Source organism: Pagrus major, chromosome 17, assembly GCF_040436345.1.
Source record: "Pagrus major chromosome 17, Pma_NU_1.0".
In the NCBI taxonomy this organism is placed as follows: Eukaryota; Metazoa; Chordata; class Actinopteri; order Spariformes; family Sparidae; genus Pagrus; species Pagrus major.
Window position 1 is genome coordinate 14,913,625 of NC_133231.1, and position 18,639 is coordinate 14,932,263.

General features: G+C 39.2%; 4 protein-coding genes across 5 annotated transcripts; 1 reads left to right on the top strand and 3 right to left on the bottom strand.

The window, feature by feature from the left end:
• Window positions 1-2,718: 2,718 nt before the first annotated feature.
• lin37 (lin-37 DREAM MuvB core complex component) lies at window positions 2,719-7,116 on the bottom strand. The gene is made up of 9 exons (XM_073486223.1): window positions 6,641-7,116; window positions 6,336-6,411; window positions 6,197-6,247; window positions 6,018-6,047; window positions 5,816-5,901; window positions 5,525-5,685; window positions 4,086-4,217; window positions 3,858-3,931; window positions 2,719-3,141 (listed from the first exon to the last, which is right to left on the bottom strand). The coding sequence occupies exons 1-9, from the start codon at window positions 6,672-6,674 to the stop codon at window positions 3,054-3,056; spliced, it is 732 nt and encodes a 243-aa protein (XP_073342324.1). The 5' UTR covers window positions 6,675-7,116; the 3' UTR covers window positions 2,719-3,053.
• A 184-nt stretch (window positions 7,117-7,300) lies between these two features.
• proser3 (proline and serine rich 3) lies at window positions 7,301-12,032 on the top strand. Of its 2 annotated transcripts, none has more exons than XM_073486216.1 (13): window positions 7,301-7,700; window positions 7,773-7,881; window positions 7,987-8,261; window positions 8,433-8,584; window positions 8,716-8,819; window positions 9,328-9,413; window positions 9,493-9,620; window positions 9,809-10,047; window positions 10,144-10,640; window positions 10,715-10,904; window positions 11,182-11,353; window positions 11,654-11,735; window positions 11,876-12,032. In XM_073486216.1, exons 1-13 carry the CDS (start codon window positions 7,690-7,692, stop codon window positions 11,925-11,927), a joined length of 2,097 nt encoding a protein of 698 aa, XP_073342317.1. In that variant the 5' UTR covers window positions 7,301-7,689; the 3' UTR covers window positions 11,928-12,032. The 2 variants fall into 2 exon arrangements, with proteins under 2 accessions (XP_073342317.1, XP_073342318.1); XM_073486217.1 differs by having other exon boundaries at window positions 10,147-10,640.
• Window positions 12,033-12,082: 50 nt separating this feature from the next.
• hspb6 (heat shock protein, alpha-crystallin-related, b6) lies at window positions 12,083-14,324 on the bottom strand. Its single transcript, XM_073486224.1, has 4 exons — window positions 14,176-14,324; window positions 13,926-14,083; window positions 12,626-12,748; window positions 12,083-12,538 (listed from the first exon to the last, which is right to left on the bottom strand). Exons 2-4 carry the CDS (start codon window positions 14,079-14,081, stop codon window positions 12,380-12,382), a joined length of 438 nt encoding a protein of 145 aa, XP_073342325.1. The 5' UTR covers window positions 14,082-14,083; window positions 14,176-14,324; the 3' UTR covers window positions 12,083-12,379.
• A 1,672-nt stretch (window positions 14,325-15,996) lies between these two features.
• psenen (presenilin enhancer, gamma-secretase subunit) lies at window positions 15,997-17,972 on the bottom strand. Its single transcript, XM_073486225.1, has 4 exons — window positions 17,872-17,972; window positions 17,396-17,477; window positions 16,975-17,079; window positions 15,997-16,601 (listed from the first exon to the last, which is right to left on the bottom strand). The coding sequence occupies exons 2-4, from the start codon at window positions 17,454-17,456 to the stop codon at window positions 16,462-16,464; spliced, it is 306 nt and encodes a 101-aa protein (XP_073342326.1). The 5' UTR covers window positions 17,457-17,477; window positions 17,872-17,972; the 3' UTR covers window positions 15,997-16,461.
• Window positions 17,973-18,639: the final 667 nt, after the last annotated feature.

The window sequence follows — 18,639 nt, forward strand, 5'->3', positions numbered from 1 at the left end:
TAAAAACATGCTGTTGATGAGCTGTGGTCTTCGTTCTGCATGACATACGTGAGTACACATTACCAGAAGGTGTTTTATCTGATGGATGCGGATACCACAATGAAAAACAATTGACTTTCTCTTGACTTTCTCTTTCTCTAGGTGCTGTATCGTAGGCAACTGAGCCGAAATGTCTTCAAGAAACTGAATCAAGTCCAGTTGCCTACGATACAGCACCGAGATTTACCATGACCTGGATGACTGAGAACCTTCATCAACAATTGTTGTGTTTCCAAAATGGACCATAGCCTTCTCCTTTAGTTAACCCACTGTGAGATGACGATGAGGCATGTTAGTTCCTTCTCTATCTCACAAAACATTCGCCTGTTTTTGCATGTCATACTCTACTCTTACTATCTTGTTGTTGCCTTCCTCAGTTTGTGGCCTAAAAGGTTTTAGTATCACAGCTGCACTGACATCCTCCATTTTGCACTCTTAACTAAAAACAGTGGTGGAATGTAACTAAGTACATGTATTCAAGTACTGAAATGTGAAGTACTTGTACTTTACTTGAGTATTTTTTGTCATACACCTTTCTAAACACATCAAATCTAACTCAGGGGGAAATGTTGTTCTTGTTACTTCACTACATTTATCCAATAGCTAAAGTTACTTGTTACTCTACAAATTAATATTTTTACACACAAAACTATGACTTTAAAATATATTTTACTATAAATTACACAATTTTTTGGGCCACGGAACATTTTTTGCATTAAAAAAATCCCGCGACACACCACCAACCAAAAATGTTACAGAATGACACACATTGTAGCCTAATAGAGCATATACTCAGTGTGACACCTGGGCCTGTTTAGATGAACACAAAGCTGATATCTTCCTCAACAGCTCTCAGTCTATCTCTGTTTTTAGTTTTTATAGCAGTCATGCTTGAAAAGCTCAGCTCACATAGATATGTTGTGGAAAATGGGGGCAACGTCGAAATAGCTCTGTTTGCCAGAATGGGGAACCAGAAAACCAGAAACTATCTAAAGGCAGATCAGTAAATCTCAGCTTTAAACCATGGTCTTGTCTCAGTTCAGTTAATTCCTCCAGCAGCAGTGTTGACATCTCCTTGCCATTTCTGAGTGAGGGGGAACATGTCAAGGTTGGCACTTTCCAGATGTTTTTGCCAGAGGTGCACCTTTGACTGGAATCCATTTATTTTGTCTGTGCATGTGAGCAGGTTTTCATTTCGGCCTTGCATTCGTGTGTTCAGTTCATTCAGATGCTGAAATATATGTCAAGCACGACAGCCCTGCACACCACTCACCACTTGCAATCAGCTCTGCGTTATCGCACCTCTCATCAGTTTATCTTTTTTTCCCCAACCCTTTTAGTTCCTCCCGCAGCTCACACACACGTGCCAGTCAGCACTTTGCGGTGCGACAACCATCAGACTTCTGTATGGAGCAAAAAGAGGTTATGCTCTGCGCCCGTTTCCTCACATAAAGATGCAAATATGCGTCCCAAAAACTCTCTCTTCCACTCTGCTAACGAGGCCTTTGGTGCGCCATGGCTGCTGCTCCATCAGTACAGACACGCGTGCAGTTTTCCCACTGAAGTCCTCCTTGTCAAGATATTCTGATGTGACCTGAAAAATGTCCTCTCCTGTTGTTTTTTCTGGCAATGTCTTGCAAAATAGGAAGATGTCTCCATCCATCCACAAAACGCACATTGGCCAGGAGTTGAGCATGTCCACTAATATCCTCAACTCCTGGCCAATGTGCTAATCATTAGTTGATTAGTCTGTTGACAGAAAATGAATTCTAATTTGATAATCATTTGTCATGTAAAAACATTTCTTGGTTTCAGCTTCATAAATGAAGCTTTGTGATGATTTGTTGCTTTTCTTTTTTAATCATTTTAAAATTTTGATAGCTTTGAGGTTTGTGAAGGTGTGATTTTGGGCTCTGGGTAATTATGACAGCATCTCTGACTATTTTCCGAATGTTTACAAAAAACAAATACTTGATTAATGGAGAAAGTAAAAAGATTAATCTATCATGAAGTTAATCTTTAGTTGCAGTCCCATACAAAATACAGTAGTTCAAAATGAGTTCCATCGCAACCAACTACAACAGTAAAATCCTACCTTAACATTAAAGCACAAGTATAAAAATTGAATGATGTAATGCATAAAAAGTGGCACAGGAGACACTTTTCTGCAGAGTACTGTTACTTACACTTAAATACAGCTTTCAATGCAGGACTTCTACTTGTAACATAGTATTTTTACTGTGCAGTATTAGTGTTTTAATTTAAGTAATGGATGTGAATACTTCCTCCAACATTTGCTCCAAAGCTGTTTGTACCTTTCCAATTTCATATTCCTGATCCAACGTTTGGCATCTAATTAAACGCGCAATTCCAAGGGTCTTTATGCTGAACATATTAGTTACTTGTTTTTCTTCACTATGCGGTTACTTTCCACCACAGAAACGACGAACATGTCTTCAAGTTTCATTTCATCTCCAGTTGTTGTTGCTTTCCTTTTCTGGCACAGACGGTTGATAAATAATTAACAAGCTGGAGTTGCGTTTCAAAAGAATGAGTCATGGTGGATATCAAGTGTTATCTATATGCTACTCTTATGGAATAATCAAATCCTGTAAGACAAACCTATCTTAGCTGCTAAGTTATGAGAGGACAGGTGAAAGTAGAAGAAACACAACAGACTTAAATCAGTCTTTTTAATGTTGAGGATGTCAGTGTCTGGAAAAGTACTACTGATGAACAAGTTAATTTAATCAGACGTCTACGCAGAATTTTTATGAATAAAAAGAGAAAAAGAGTCCGTATCACAAACAAAAATTGCAACAAACTTAACATCAAAATGTTATTTCTTGCAATGCATAGGACGTATAGTCTTTATAAGGCTCAGGGTTGTTGTGCTCATGCTTTCCTATGAGTCTGACTGAGTAGATGGCAGGTGTTTTCAGACATTGACTGTTACGTCATGGCTCCTTTCCAACTGCATAGAGTCCATTCTGTGGTGGAGAGCTGCAAGCCAGTTAGCGATCATAGAGCTCCTTCATCTCCTTGAGGACCTTGATACTCTCGCTGTATCGTAACTGGTTCCTGTTAGAGCACTCCTTCCATCTGGAAAAAAAGACCAACATGGCTTAGCTACAGTTTAAGTATTGTTTCAAAAACACTAAGACACATTGTGCATCATGACTAGACTTCATAACAATTCAAGTATATTGTTGTAAATCCTTCAGTTCAAATTTTGAAACACGTTTTTCAGTTTTTAACCTTGAGAATGCTCATTTTTATCCAACATGCTAAAATATAGCATGCACAAATGTTTGGAGCAAAAAAGATTGGTGTATTTAAAAGTGTGGAATGTAAACGTAATATATGACAATCATGGCATTATTCACTTATGTCTGACAAATATTTTGAATTTCAGTCTCTGTCTTCTACTTTCTTGAGAAATTAGTAAAATTACATTTTCCACATGGGCTAGCTTATATGCATCTCGTGTATGTGTCACACATAAGTAATTTAATAACCATTTCTTTTGTACAAGGAAATCAAATTAAATTTGACAACCACTGAAGAGACAAATTAAAGTGGATGGGATTGTTCATGGTTATGTGGCAGATGCTGAAATGCATGCCACAACAACTACTTGTCTGTTCAGATAAGCACAGTTAGAAAATCATTTTGTTTTTAACTCAAGCTTTTCTGTTACTGTTACAGATGCTGACAAGACGAATGCACTGTGTTGGTTACAAACAGGAAATTGGTCAATGAAAATGTGAGTAATCATTTTCTACAAAAGCAGAAGTTGCTTTTCATGTGGGACATACTTTTGCCGTATCTTTTTCCAACGTTCCATGTGGTCACATATGAGGGAACCTGTTAGAGGCACTGACTCTGTTAACTGTGTAAAGACAGAATGTTGAGATTTAGTTAGTAACAGTTTATAAGTTAACTTCACAAGTCATGAATTTGATTAAATAATAGACGTGTGCCATTTAACATCGATATGCAAGTAAAACACCATCAATAATTCTCATGCGGTTTTTACACAGAACCTTGGTAATGGTGGGTTTTTCAGTCTGTGGGATCCTGAGATTAATGGGTTCGCCAGATGTGCTGATTGGACAGGAGGTTGGAGGAGGGAGCCTGTACACATTCTGACCTTTACCATTGATCATGTCAGTAGCCTGGCAAAAGAAAGAAAAAATGAAAAAGAAAGAATAGCAGAGGAACAGTCGTTTTTACAACCATAAAAATCATTCCTTGCTTTGTGATGCCAGAAGACCTTGGCATAATGCTATCTTTAGAGCAGAGCAAAACATTACGAATACTTTCTAGTACGTACTGTAAGTACTCTTTTAAATACTTGCTTTAGAGATCATTTCCCTGTTTCACAGACAAAAATTACTTATGATACTGATGATAAAGAGCCAAAGTTTTAAATTAAGCTTTAAAATTACAAAATCCAAACGCAAGAATTGTTCTGTCACTTACCACTGGTGGTGTTTAGTCATTCACTAATGCAGAATCAGTTTTAATTACAGGAATTCTGAGATAACTACTGCTGAGATATCTACAACACCCATACTCCAAAGATGGGAAAAGCACTGAAAAACTACAGATGAAATACTCAAAAGGAACCTACCTTTCCTCAAACAACAAACATGCATGCTTTCTCACAAGCTAAACAGAGGTATACGCAATAATATGGCATCGACTTCAACTGTAAATCCAAGCTAACTATAGTTACTACCCTCTGCAATGGAGTGTCCCGGTACACTAGTTTTACTATGTACAGTACTGTGGCGAAATATACAGATTGTGAGACTTTGACAATGCTGTTGACAATGTCCATTAACATTCCTGTGACTACCATCATTTTCAGAGGGCAATGACAACCCACTGTGAACACAACACAATTCTCCTATCTTCATTAGCAGTTTTACAGTATATCTCTTAGCTACAAGTGAGTGCCCTTGCTTGTAAGTCCAATATAACTGTGCCACGGACTATCAACGTGAGGTTTTGTCATATAAACATTTAGCACCAATTCCCAGTTAAATGTATTGAGCTTTTAACAACCAACCCACCCGTATTTATGGTGTTTTAACAGAATTTTATATTAATGCTATTGCATGACTCAGTTCACTGTTCAGTGTTTGTAAGTCATGATAAAATCCATTGCATAATATGAGGCTGGTTTATCACAATTAAGCTCTATAAATAGTACTACTGCAAAGTTTGATGCAATATAGTGATAACAATAATGAATGCTGTATCACTTTTGATACCAACAATATTTGCGTCCCTAGTCATCTAAGGAAGAGGCCAAATCATTTTGAAAGTCACCAATCCAGCCTAGAGTCAATGAGTGTTTCACAATTTTCAGTGAAATCTCACTTAATACCCTACAGGATTTATTTTTGTTATTTTTGGTGATGTTTGTGTGTTCTGAAGAAAATTCCAGTTGTCCAAGATAACTATAGGGCCTCACCTCTTCTTCTACCATGCTGTGTGAGGGGCTTGGGGAAGCAGCTGGTTCCCGAACAGAAGGATTGTTTCTCATCCAGGCACGACAGATAGGATACAGTGGGGTGCTGGTGTTGAATTGAGCCAGATCCACACTGCGATCAAACAACTTTATAATGTAAGAATCTAGCAAATGAGGAAAAACAGAAAATGGCAAGAAAGTAAAGAAAAGGTTAGATACTGCACAATGAAGTAAAAGGCAGTAACTGAGGGACAAAAGGACAAATATTACGATTTGATGTCTTGCTTTGTTTACTTTGTTTATGCTGATTGCTCTCTGGTATTCCCTCATCCATCTCTTTTCGCTTCTTCCTCCGGTGCTGTGGAAATCGAGCGGACGGCCTGGAAAAAAAAAAACAAAAAAAAAAACAAGGATATCTCAGCTACAATTGTCAAACATATATGTCTTTTTGAGTTACTGTCAGCTCTTCTTAAAAACAAACAAAAAAACCACTTGCCTTTTTCCAGCAGATGATGGAGACAAATCCCTAGAAATTGAAACATGAAATTTAAAAACAGCTTTTCCATTTTACATATTTAATGTTGAAATAATCCAACAGATACTCATTAACTTCTCAGCATCAGCACATCGTACAAAATACATACAAAAGTTTACAAATACATTTGTAATCCATACTTGCTTAATGAGTCCGCTGATATTTTTCCAGTATCACCCTCATTTTGCTCCCTGTCCAACATACAGTGATGGTGATTAGTTTGATTGAAAAGTGATTACAATAATGAAATAAGATTTAAAAATTAACAATTTTACTAACCTTTCGTTTTCACTCCTCTCTACAAGTCCCTGTAGCACAGCATCCAGTCTGCTGCGGGCACCAGTCCCCTCTGAATCTACATGGGTAATAATACAAGTTGTTTATAGTACGTGCTTTACTGAAACAATACACCCACAATGACCAGTTTACATTGAATGTCTGTGAAATTCTCACACTTCAACGCTGAATAGGAGTAGTTACTATATTGCCAAATGCAATGGGCAAGGTCAGGATGACTTTAATATCAAACTGTCTTATGTATAATGGGATGTGTCCGTGAAAAACATAGGGAAGCAAACTCTCACCTGGCCTTTCAGTCTTGATCTTTACGTGGTGCATTTTCTCCACTTCTCTGTAGGTTATATTATTTGTAATTGGGGGGGAAACGAGATGTACTACCAGTCGTCCACGGTCGGTAACCGAAATGCACAGTTAACCTGATGACGACTTGTAACCGACAGTAATAACGTAGGTTTGCCACAGGACGCTTGTTTGCTGACGTTAACGTAAGCTAGCTAGCTAGCTGCGGTTAAGACCGTTTACAATTGGCTAGCCACCTTCTGCGTTAGCAGTGATCATTTGATAATGTTAAAGCTAGTTCACGAGCACAACTTAATCCAAGTTTATCTATTTTACCGTTGAACTGACTAACAGCTACCCCATCGGTTTCCATACATTCGGTGAAAATATAATGTAGACTGGCTGTTGTATTATTGTTAAGCTGAGACGGACCGTAGCTTTTACTAGCTTAAATTACCGTTGCTAACTTAGCTTGTTTTTGACAAACGAATAGCCCTTAAAGACTTTCCTCTTCCGCGCGCTGCCGGTTTCCTATTATCTGATTGGCGCTTGTGCAGCAAAGACATTCTACGTGATTGGTTAATGTGTATGTCCATCATATTAAACTAGGTGCCTATTGGCTGTGTGTCTGGTAGTAAATAACGATCGGCATAAACAGTGACGCTTTCTTCTGGTTTCATCGAAAATGTCAAAAGAGCGAAGTCGTTTGGTTTTCAGTTAAAAAGTTGAACTTGTGGGGTGAATTTATCTACAAAATATCGTCTGTAGCAGCTTGATTCGCTATCTTCTGGACAAGTTGTATCGTACTAGCGTTGATTCCATGGTAACTTTTCTTGTGAACATGCCAAGTCAGATCAGAAGGCCGGTGGATACTGTGGATATTCGTCTTTTTAAGTTACAGTAAGACCTCATAACCAAATCAGTCAGACATGCTGATCCACCTGTAAGTTATTGTCAAAGCGGTCAGTCAGGACCAGGCATAAATCAAACCCACACTAAAGCGCAGCCTGTGTTGTGTGCTCTTATCTATCACCTGTGACGTCCTCAAGCTGTAATGAAATCCAGGTAAGATCCAAAGATCACAGTTTTATAGTACCCTAAACAATAGTCAGTTATTTATAAGTGTTGTTTTTACAGCGGACCTGTGTTCACAAGGCAGAATCCCTTCCAGCCAGCATCCAGGGTGGGGAAGGCACACTACCACCCATCTCGCAGCCAGTCCCTGTCAAAGAAAGAGAAAAAAACAGTATGTGACCTCTACATATGCTGCAAGACCCATCTGATGAGTCTCTTGTTTTTTTCTTTCCTAAGTCATCTCAAACACGACTGTCACTTTGTTGTACTTCTGCAGAATTTGAGTCCTGTACGTTCAAAACAGCGGTCCAGTCCACAGTTACACACTCTGAGTCCAGAGAGCAAACAGCCGTCTGAGAAAAGTCACCGGCATTTAACTGCCACAGATGAAGAACCTGTCTTTGTAGAGTCCTGGCCCTCCACTGAATGTGGATCTTCTCCTGCCAGCACTTCAACCTCATCTGACATGGAGGTGCCCAAGCCTTCTGCTAGAGTAGGAAAATCCACAGTTTCCTCAGAGCCAGGAGTTCAGCAGGATTCAGTGCTGGCAAAGTACGTTTTATATTCATTGATTCAAACCATACCCTTACACATGGCAAGGCCCATACCCTGAGTTATCTTCTTAAACAGAACTGTAACCTTTCTTTTGCAATGAAAAGTCACTTTCTTTCTGTTACTACTTGAATCACTACTTATAATCAGCACTGACTTTTGCTCTCCCAGGTACATCGAACGCTTTCGCCATGGTCGACCACAGAGTCGAGAAGAGCGCCTGCAATTTGATTCTGCCTCTGGAGAGAAGGAGCTGCCATTTTGGTGGACGTCACCCTCATCTTTACCTCCCACTTCAACACCGACTAAAACAACAGACAAAGGTACCTTAATGCTTATTGTAAATGTGTTATTTTTTCATGTAAGGGTTAATAGTTGTTACCAGCTCCTAAAGTTCAAAGTAGAAAGCAAACTTGCGAGTACAATCCTTCTGTGGAACCCTTCATCTGAACAGATGTTATCCAGCCTCTGGAAGATGACCATGGACGTGCTCTTTTCAGTGCAGCTGGACAGCGTCAACGTGACAGATCTCTTTCCCCAGGCAGAGGATCCCTTAGCGTGAGTGCACTTAAGAGCTTACTGGGAATAGATATACAATTATAGGTGCACTGCTTGTAGGATAAACTTACCTACTGATGTATATTTATTTCTCTAAATATAAAAGAAAAACACAGAATACTGTTCCATCGTCTTTTTATTATTTTCATATGCTGTCATAATAGATTATTGGGTCTGCACCGTGCCCTGGTTTATGCCAGGTTTATATGAGTGCCCTGGAAGCAGTCTGCAGGAGAGACACCTTATTCCAACTTAGTGTGCATATAAATATTTTCATTTCAACACCACACCACATGTCCATTTGGAAACTTCTGTGTTTACCAAATGCCTGGGAAGCCATCGGCTTTTACGACCATGTTTGATACTTTTATGGCTTGTTCAGCCTGCTCCCACCCCCGTATATTTGTTAGCAATATAAGGCCAGATAATGTGACTGATTCAGTTGTTTGTTTTCAACAGAAAACCTAAATGATGACTTAATAAGTGTTTGTGCTCTGTTTTGTCTTAGATTCTGTCAGACACCTCCCAGGGTGAATTCGATGACACGGAGATACTGCAGCTTCAAGAAAGGGCCAATAGACTTCTGCTGAGAGAGTATGATGACCAGCGAGTAGCATTAATGGTGAATTAATTCATTCCTTGGGTTGCAAGTAACTTTTTGTCTTTCTGACAGTGCATATACTCTGAGTGATGGACATGTCAGCTCAGAGGGCCTTGGATGCTCTGATTTCTCTTCTCCAGTCAGCGTAGATGAGCCGCTGCGAAGACCTTTGATTCCCAGTATGATAAAATCTACTACTGGTGAGGCAAGAGTGTGGTGTAACACTCATTTTTAAGATTTTTTGTAAGTTTTCTTCTAATTCAAACTTCCTCAATGCTGATCCTCCTTACACATTTCATAGAAGGTGATTCCTCTTTTTTCATGCGTGTGTCTTTAAACTTTCTGCTGTGTCAGTGTTATGGTGCAATGTGTTTTTTAACTTTTACAGCGAAGGCCTGGTCGGACTCAGTTCATGCTCCGTCCTACCAGAAATCCTCTGTCATTCCTTCTCTGGTGCCCCCTGCACGCCCAGAAGAGGACATCTTGTTCCAGTGGCGTTTAAGGAGAAAGATTGAGCAGGCCAGGGAGTGGCCCCAGTCGCTGCAACACTCCAGTCTTCATGGTCCCGCATTTAGCTGGCAGGCCTCCAGCTTAAGCCATCCCTCAGCCAGTGGACAGCCTTACAAGGTTAGAGTCAGTGTATGATATTTACTCCATATTTTTTGTTTTCAATATTATTCAAGATGCACAGAATAATTTAAATGTCCTCTTTTTTTGCATCAGCAGAGTACTCAACCACCTGAATTCTCACATAAAGCTACACATCCACACATCGCCTCTCCCCAGCCAGAAACCAACAAGGCCCATGCATCACGTCCCCCAGCTTCAGGTCCACATCCTCTCCCTGCCTTTGTTGTCTCTGGCTCTTCAGTGTCTCAACCCCAGGCCATCTCCCATGTTCCTGCTCACATGCATTTTCTCTGCGATGTCTTGCCCTGTCCCATACAGTCATCTCATGCTAGCAGGCAACCAAACATTTCTCAAAGTATCGATGAATCCCACGGCAAAGTTGTCCGTAAAAAGACACAAGCCCCCAGAGACTCAGTGGGTACCTTTACTGATGAGCCTGTTTGTGAACATATACCATCCGCACCACCTGCTTCATTTGGAGCTGTAGAAGGAGAGGGGCCTAGTCACAACAAAACATCTGAGAGGAAAGCCCAGAAAAGAGAGTCAGAGAGGAAGACAGCCTTGCCCTCCAGAAAGCAGAATAAATCAAGGTGAAGTATTGAGACATAAACACAATGTGCAAAATTCAAAAAGTCAGAATGCTTAATAAACATTTTTCTTGCAGATATACCGCGGATAGGGAACATGCTGATGTCCCCGGGTCTACAAACAAGACTTCTACACGTCACAAAATTCCCAAAAAGGTCATGCCAGGGCCAGAGCAGCAGCAGCAGAACAGGAGCCAGGTGTTTTCCAAGAGATATACTGACGATTATGCACCACCAACTTCTCCAGTCCACAGCGCCTTAGGACAGGTCAGCACATGCACAAGCTGCAAAGATTTCTACCCACTCACACTTGTTTACACCAGTTCTCATAGTTTTGTACTTTCATTAGTTTCTATTTATATTTGTGTTTGCTCATTTTAGCTTTTATTAGTGTCAGTATTCATTTTTATTTTTTTGGTTTTATTCTTCGTTTATGACCCATTTAGCACAGATTTTGAATTGTGCTGCCATCACTGATGTTAAGGTGCAATGTCCTTTTTTAAAAGCTGCATTAACCAGTAGGGTGTTGACTTGTTGTTGACAGGTAGTTTCAGAGGTGCTGTTCCCTACGGCGGATTCATCTCCTGCACAGAGGAGCCATGTCTCATCGGTAACTCCTACTCGCGTCGCCTCTGCAGCTCCACGATCCTCCGTCCCTCCATGCGACGCACAGAACTCCGTGGAGGTCATTTCACAGCTGCTGCAAGAGGCTGAGGGTGAGCTTAATGCAGCAAAGAGCATCAACCTTTACCCTGCGGTTAACTGTGGAGAATATATTCTGACCCTTGAATAGCTTGCACTCCCTACATTCCAAAACCCTTTAGGTCAAAACCCTCTCCAACTTTCTTTTTCGTGCTTGCTATTTGTACCTGACTAACATTTGTGATCCATGTTGAATTTGCTGTAGTTGTAACTACATACAATACTGCCTTTTGGGGGTTAAAGTAATAGAACAATAACATATGGTCTTGGTCCTCTCTTATTTACCTTCAATAACACTATTTGTTCCTTTTCAGATTCAGATGGAAAAGAGTTTGAAGATGACCCTTTATTACAAGTCCTTCGCAAACAGAGAACGTGGGTAAAGGAGCAGATCAGGTAAAATAATAACCTATACATTTAATTCCTCATCTAGCCACATTGACTGTCAGCATTTATGTTAAATGATGTTGTTCACAGAAGGCTGTTAATCTTAATACATGTAGCTCTTTGTAATCTACTGTATTTTTCCTTTTCAGTGAAGTGGACTCCATGTTGAATGATCTTCAGGACGAGCAACAAGTTACTTAAACATTTGAAAGAAGCAACTTGACGTAGTCTCTTTTTTTAATTTTATAAAGAAATAAAGTTTATTTTTTTTGAAGAAATAATTCCACATTAAAGAGTTTGGAGATATGTCTGTGTGCATCATTAAACACAATCACAATACAGTGCATTTTACAAAAGTTGCACGAAAAAAAACAAGCAGCAGTTTTAGCTGTGAACGCAGAATATTTACAAAGACTGGTTCCATGAAACATTATGTAAGATCGATGAGTAATAACAGGGCGGTATATACAAACCTCAAGGAGCAGGGAATATTAGAACAGAGCCAGGAGCACAACAAATGTGTCTTTTGGCAGACGTGGAGTGTGACTGGAGGAGCCTGGAGTTATTTCTGTTCATGCCTGTGTGTTCTGTTGGATTTGTTTTCATACATGGTGAAGATGGCAGAGATTTGAGTGTTTTGGTGTTAAATGTGATCAGTTCATGAGTCTGGAGTTCTCGGTTTGTAGCATCGGTGCAGATATGATCAGGATGCCATCTGGAGAGACCGCTGACTCCAAAGCCATGGTGTGCACTCCCTTTGGGATCCGGTAGCGGCGGTTAAACTGTCTCGTTGTAAAGCCTGGACCATCCTTCTAACAAAACAGAGATGAATACAATTTTAGGAGACAACATTGTAAATAAACCAAAAACTACAGCAATACTCCTCACAGAATACCAACCTTCTTCTCTTCATGCTTTCCCTGCACTTCCACAAAGTCTCCTATCACCTTGACCATGAGGTCCTCCGGGTTGAAGTCCTTTACATCAACTTGAACTGTAAAGCCGCTGTCATCACAGTTCACCTGCCAACATGAGAAGAAATACCGTGTATTATTATATAAAAATAAATACTTGATAATACCTTTTTTCTACCCTGCACTTAATATAGTAGACATCCTAAACAACATTTGAGTATCAAAGTTCATCTTGATCTTGAAAACTTTAGTGTGAAAAAACTCTTACTAGCTGTTTTGGAGCTTTCAACATCTCAGCGTTTTCATCTACTGAAGCTCTAGACCGGAAGTCAATGTTTTTTGTTGATATATATATTTTTTCAGATAAAAAGTGACAGGATCAGGGCTGCACCAAACAGTTATTTTCTCAAATTGACTGATAAGTTGTTTGGTCTAAAAAAAAAAAAAAGAAAAGTCAGCAAATGGTGAAAAATGTCAATCAAAGCCCAAACAGACGTCCTCAAAATGTTTTTCTTTACAACCTTAAGATATTCAGTTTGCTGTCACGGGAGTGAAGAAACCAGAAGATATTTACATCTAAGAAGCTTGAATCAGAGAATTTTGAACTTTTTTCTTTGAGAAATGACTAGTTAATCCATTCTCACAATAGTTGCCGATTTTTTATAGTTGATAACTAATCGACTAATCGTTGCAGCTCTAGAGAAGACAGAGCAGATTTTTAGCCTTTTGAACAGGTTGTAAAAGGCTTATGGATTTGAGGAAGACATTTTAATCAGGAGAGAAAGCCTTATTTAGTATGCCTAAACAAACTAAATAAACAATCATGACTGAATAAACAAACTGACCTTAAAGGACAACACAGTTTCATACTGTTTTACTTTGTTTATATTTGGCGGACCCTGCCACCTTTCTAGCTCCAAACACTGTTCTGGGGACCTTATTTACCTCTGAGAACAGCTCGTTTATTCACTCATGGAAAATAAATATTTCTGAGTTTGTATTATTACCTCATTAATATTGTAAATATTACAATGCTGAGTTGGAATTTCTTCTCCAAAACTACATAGTGCCCCTTTAATACACATACATTTTTTTAAACAGTTATTTTATATTTTGTGACTTGTGAGGGCTATTTTACTTTTACTTATTAATGTTTCTTATCTTCCCTTTAAATCTCATTAAAATCACTGTATAGTGCGATATTTTTATTGCAGAAGGAGCAACAGTAACATACCAATTTCCCCCCAGGGATCAATAAAGTATTTCTGATTCTGGAATGACCTACCTCTGCAGAGCTGGTATTATCAGTCTCTGGGATGAGCAACTTTGGGGACCACTTGAATTGTCCATAAGTCCCATTCAGCCGAGGAATAAGAGGTGGCAAGACCTTCTCCCATGGGATACCACCAGCTGGCAGAGTGGGTGGCAGGATGAAATCCATTTCTGATCAGAAAATGTAACAAAAAGAAGAGCTGACTTGAGAGCAGTTGAGGCTACAGCATGAGAGACTACAGAGTACACTGGACACAACTTACCTCTTTATAAATTGCCTGACCAAATGAGTGTGCACACAGGAAAGTCCAGCCCCTGTTTGACTGCTTGTGTTCCCCACAGTGAGAAGCCTCCTGCTGATGAGCTGTGCGCCCGTCTGTCTGCCTCCAAGTTCCTCTCCTCCTGAGTGCTTGACATGCCTGTGTTATGGTGTGTCTGTTTTATACTGGAGTTGCATAATGAGGGGGGAATTCATAGTGGGGCACCTTGCTTCTGTTATGTTCTGGACTAATGCGTACCCTTGGGTGCTCGGGCAGAGCCATATAGGATAAGAGTGTATTGTTTGGGGAGTGACTCAGCTGTTGCAGGCTTATTGGCAATTACTGCGTTTATGAGCTATTACCAATTATTGTAGCCTGCAGTTTAAATCCAAGGGATGATGGCACCAATAGGAACAGACTGTACAAGTTATAAGAACTGTTATATGTATAAGGTCGGTTGTTAAGGAAGGTCTATCCAAAAATAAGTTCAAAAGACGATGTTGCTGACCCTCGTGAGCAGATGCCGGACAGACAGTGACAGCAGGGACGTCCCGTACACATGCCAGAGCACGTGTGTTGCCACTTCCCCCCCATCACGCACTCTCCCACTGGTGGAACAACTATTGAGATCATTTACTTGAGTAAAAGTAGCATTACCTCAATGTTAAAGGTGCACTATGTAGTTTCAGGGAAGAAATTTTAGTCAGAAGAGAAAGATCTTTGTTGACTTTGTTGATTATGTATGCTTAAACAAAGTAAACAAAACTCTCTTTGTTTTCATGACTGAATAAACTAAATAAAACTGACCATAAAGGACAACACAATTTCGTACTGTTTTACTTTGTTTATATGTGGCGGACCCTGTCACCTTCCTAGCTTCAAACAGTGTTCTGGGGACCTTATTTTCCTCTGAGGACAGTTTGTGTATTCAGTTATGGAAAAAACGTTAAAACATTTATCAGAATCAGAACAATTATCAGAATTCGTGTCTGTTTTCCCCACGTTGTTGCCAATAAACTACATTACTGTAGTTGAAAAATGCGCTGTAAGTGCATCTAGTTACTATTAAATAAATGTAGTGGAGTAAAAAGTACAATAATTGCCTCCAAAATATAGTGGAGTGGAAATAAAAGATAGCAATAAACGAAAGTACTCAAGTACCTCAAAATTGTACATCACTATAGTACTTGTGTAAATGTTACATTGTATGACTGGCTGTCAACAAGCTGTAGATAAGTAAAAAACAAATTTTCTTCTGGATTAAAGTGAAATACAAAGTATCCACACACACAGTGTGAAACCCAAAAGGTTTAGAAACAATGTACTAAGTCCATAAAAGGATTCTTTGTAATCTACTCCATAACTACTCCTCATAAATCTGTTTTATTAAGTTACTCCCTGATTTATGAAAAGCACAGAACGTGCTGATACTCCTGACTTGTTCTTGGCACACTCTCATGAAGTCAGCAGTTAAAATGCAGGCACATGTTCTCCCTGTTAGTAATGTAGAAGCTGTCACTTAAGCTTTGACTGGAGTGACTAAAAATGGCCCTGATTATGTTATGACTCATATAGGAGGACAGGGAAGTGGCGACATTTGGAGGGATCAAGTTATTGGGTTTCACAACAGGCGCCAGTGATTGTCCAGACTTTAGGAGACTTCTGTTACAATGCAGAACATTAGGAGTATATATGGGGAAGATAGTTCACAGATGAGTCACCACAGATAAACGCCATACAGATGTGTAGGATATTTAGGGATATTCCAACATAGGTATGACATTCTGACTTGGAAATACAGTAAATGGAGTAAAAACATTGAAGCATTGTGGAATTTTTTTTATTTGTCATTCATACACAAGTAAAAATAGTTTTGGGAGCACAATCACACACGAACAATAAACATTTTAAGTCAAGGAAGAAAAAAAAAAGCTTGTTGAATCTATTGTTTATGTCCTGAACAAACCTGAAAGCACATCCAGCTTCATCATTAGTTACTGTTAGATGCTGTCATGACAGTTAACATTGCCTGCTATACAAGATTAATTAGCCTACTCTAAAACCAAAGAACTTTCTGAAATGCCTCAGCAAGCATTAAAAAAACATGAATTTTCAAATCCTACAGCAGTTACCCTTTAAAGAGATAAGGGATTACTCTGTTAACTTTATTCAGTCATTGAATTTAGCTCCAGTCACCCCCGTCTTTTACTGTAGTTAAAGAAAGAAAATTCTTTGGTCCATTGTAGTGGATCAACTGATTTTTCAAAAGAGCTGTCATCAAAAAATGTCTCAAGGAATGCCCAGTGGGATCGTAAAAGAGAGATAATCTCCCACCTCCCCCCACTCAGCTCTGAAGTGCTGGAAAATAGTAATCCATGTTGTGAGCAATGCTACCCAAAACAGCAACCCCAGTCCTGACCGCTTCACATCTAGAGGAAAAACACAAGGTAGATAATTACTTTGCATTAAAACAATGCTCAGAACACAGATATCATATCGTGCTCTAGATTTGCCGACAGCTCTTAAAGCTCTAATATTTTTTTTGACAAGAAATGTTGGATTTAAGAAATTAAGAGAGCTGTAACTTCATTACAGCAGTTTGACAATAATAGAAAAAAAACATGAACACATATTCTGTTCAATGTGTGCATTCGGATTGTAGTGGAATAGTATAAAGGTTAAATGTAAATTCAATTGAACATACCTTTTGTAAATACACATTATTATTAGAATAAAGTAAGTGCAGTAATGTTTTGTTTTTACAAAACTCTCTGGTATTAAAGTGGCAGTTCTGACACTTACAAGCTTTTATCTGGAGCTGCTCAGTGTAGGTTGGCTTTAGAAAGGCCTCCCGGAAAAACCAAACAACATTGACCAGCCACAGGAATGGGAGAAATGCAAATCCAGCTTGGAAAAAAGATGAAAATTAAAACATAGTAAGTGACAATACTACTGAATTTACTTTTGAGCAAATATACCCAAGATTGCTCATGCTTTGCTTTACTTTACAAGAGCTCCCCAGTTACTGAAACTAGATGAACCTTTCCTCTCTCTCACCTAAATGAGACTGACACAGATTATTTGAATATATATACAATTTATGGAGGCAGGACTTAATACTACTGGCATGTATCCAGAATTCACAAATCAAAAGAGAGGAGACACAATAAAAATATTAATATGTCAATCTGTAAAGTGTATCTGTAACAGTAATTACTCTCACCTAAATAGTATTTTCTGCATAGGCTGAGTTTCTCCTCGTTTGGGAGTCGTTCCAGGTTCATCGTGAACACTTGTGGATCTTGCTACAAAACAAACAAACAAACAAGTTACAGTGCAGCTGGAGACAGCAACCCAAAGACATGAAACTTCAGTCACAAAGGGCGATGCTAGCTACGTCTACGCTTGAGACACGATTCACTATTGGATTGGACATGATTAAGGCAAAGTCATCTAATATATAGTGTATAATATCCGAGCACTGAAGCCGCCTCCTAGTGCTTGCTGACCTGGTTAAAATGGTCATATGACTCGCAATTTACCTCAGGCTAGCATTAGCATTTCGATACGTTAGCAGTGTACGCCCGACTGCTACAAACAGTCGTAGCAGTAACTTATATCGATCTCCAGGATCGGTGTGGAGTCATTTTGTAATGTTTCTGATAGACTATAATAATGTACATTCATGTGATGATTTACCTGATGATTTTAAGCCAAAAAAAGTCAGAGAATGGTCGCCAATACACCCTAATAGAAAAAAATCACACAACACTTCCTCCTTCTTCTTCTCCTAAATCGGATTCTTCTTCGTCTGTTCCTTTGTTTGTTATAGCAGGCACGCGCTAACCTGCACCACATACCGCCACCTGCTGTAGCGGCGTGAATGACATGCGGACCTGAGTCATCACTGTGTTACTGAGCCCATACGTCTTCCTTCCTCCAGTCTTTATCTTTAACAATCCTTTAATACTGGTAAAGCTTTAGTTCAGATTATTTTGTACATTCTGTGTCCTCACAGGACTCTTTACACACGTTTTGTCTAATTTGACAGAGGTGTTCATCAGGTGGCCCAATTTTGCCAATCTGTAATCACACTTAACGTAATTGCCATTTTATTTTCAGAGCTGTGGGGGGCGATTCAGGGGTCTGAAACTAAGGCCCAGGAAAAATATTCCAAACAGACCAGACTTATTTTCTGTCAACATCAAATTATCATTGAAGAAGAGATTTTGCTTAATTTCTTATAGTCTATAGTCTATTTTAGGGTAACAATAAGGATGCATACTGCCATCTGCTGCAAGTGTAGGCCCCATTGCATAATAATCTCCCTTATAAGTTTATTATGACTGATTTGATTAATGATTTAACCTTCTTTGCCATAGACTATATCACTTGATCTGATTTGATTGTGATTTCATATCAGAGCCACCTTTCTTTTTTCAGTTTATTTTCACTGAAGCAATTTTA

Bases quoted from the DNA above. Each gene is read 5' to 3' on its own strand.
- psenen (XM_073486225.1), bottom strand. From the start codon at position 17,456: ATGAACCTGGAACGACTCCCAAACGAGGAGAAACTCAGCCTATGCAGA. The intron at 17,080-17,395 runs GTGAGAGTAATT...CTTTTTTCCAAG, and splicing joins ATGCAGAAAATACTATTTAG to CTGGATTTGCATTTCTCCCA. The intron at 16,602-16,974 runs GTAAGTGTCAGA...TTTTTCCTCTAG, and splicing joins GCAGCTCCAGATAAAAGCTT to ATGTGAAGCGGTCAGGACTG.
- lin37 (XM_073486223.1), bottom strand. From the start codon at position 6,674: ATGCACCACGTAAAGATCAAGACTGAAAGGCCAG. The intron at 6,412-6,640 runs GTGAGAGTTTGC...TTACCCATGTAG, and splicing joins GATCAAGACTGAAAGGCCAG to ATTCAGAGGGGACTGGTGCC. The intron at 6,248-6,335 runs GTTAGTAAAATT...TATGTTGGACAG, and splicing joins GAGAGGAGTGAAAACGAAAG to GGAGCAAAATGAGGGTGATA.
- proser3 (XM_073486216.1), top strand. The intron at 7,882-7,986 runs GTATGTGACCTC...GTACTTCTGCAG, and splicing joins CAAAGAAAGAGAAAAAAACA to AATTTGAGTCCTGTACGTTC. The intron at 11,736-11,875 runs GTAAAATAATAA...TTTCCTTTTCAG, and splicing joins TGGGTAAAGGAGCAGATCAG to TGAAGTGGACTCCATGTTGA.
- hspb6 (XM_073486224.1), bottom strand. From the start codon at position 14,081: ATGGATTTCATCCTGCCACCCACTCTGCCAGCTGGTGGTATCCCATGG. The intron at 12,749-13,925 runs GTAGGTCATTCC...TCATGTTGGCAG, and splicing joins ATAATACCAGCTCTGCAGAG to GTGAACTGTGATGACAGCGG. The intron at 12,539-12,625 runs GTTGGTATTCTG...CTGTTTTGTTAG, and splicing joins GAAAGCATGAAGAGAAGAAG to AAGGATGGTCCAGGCTTTAC.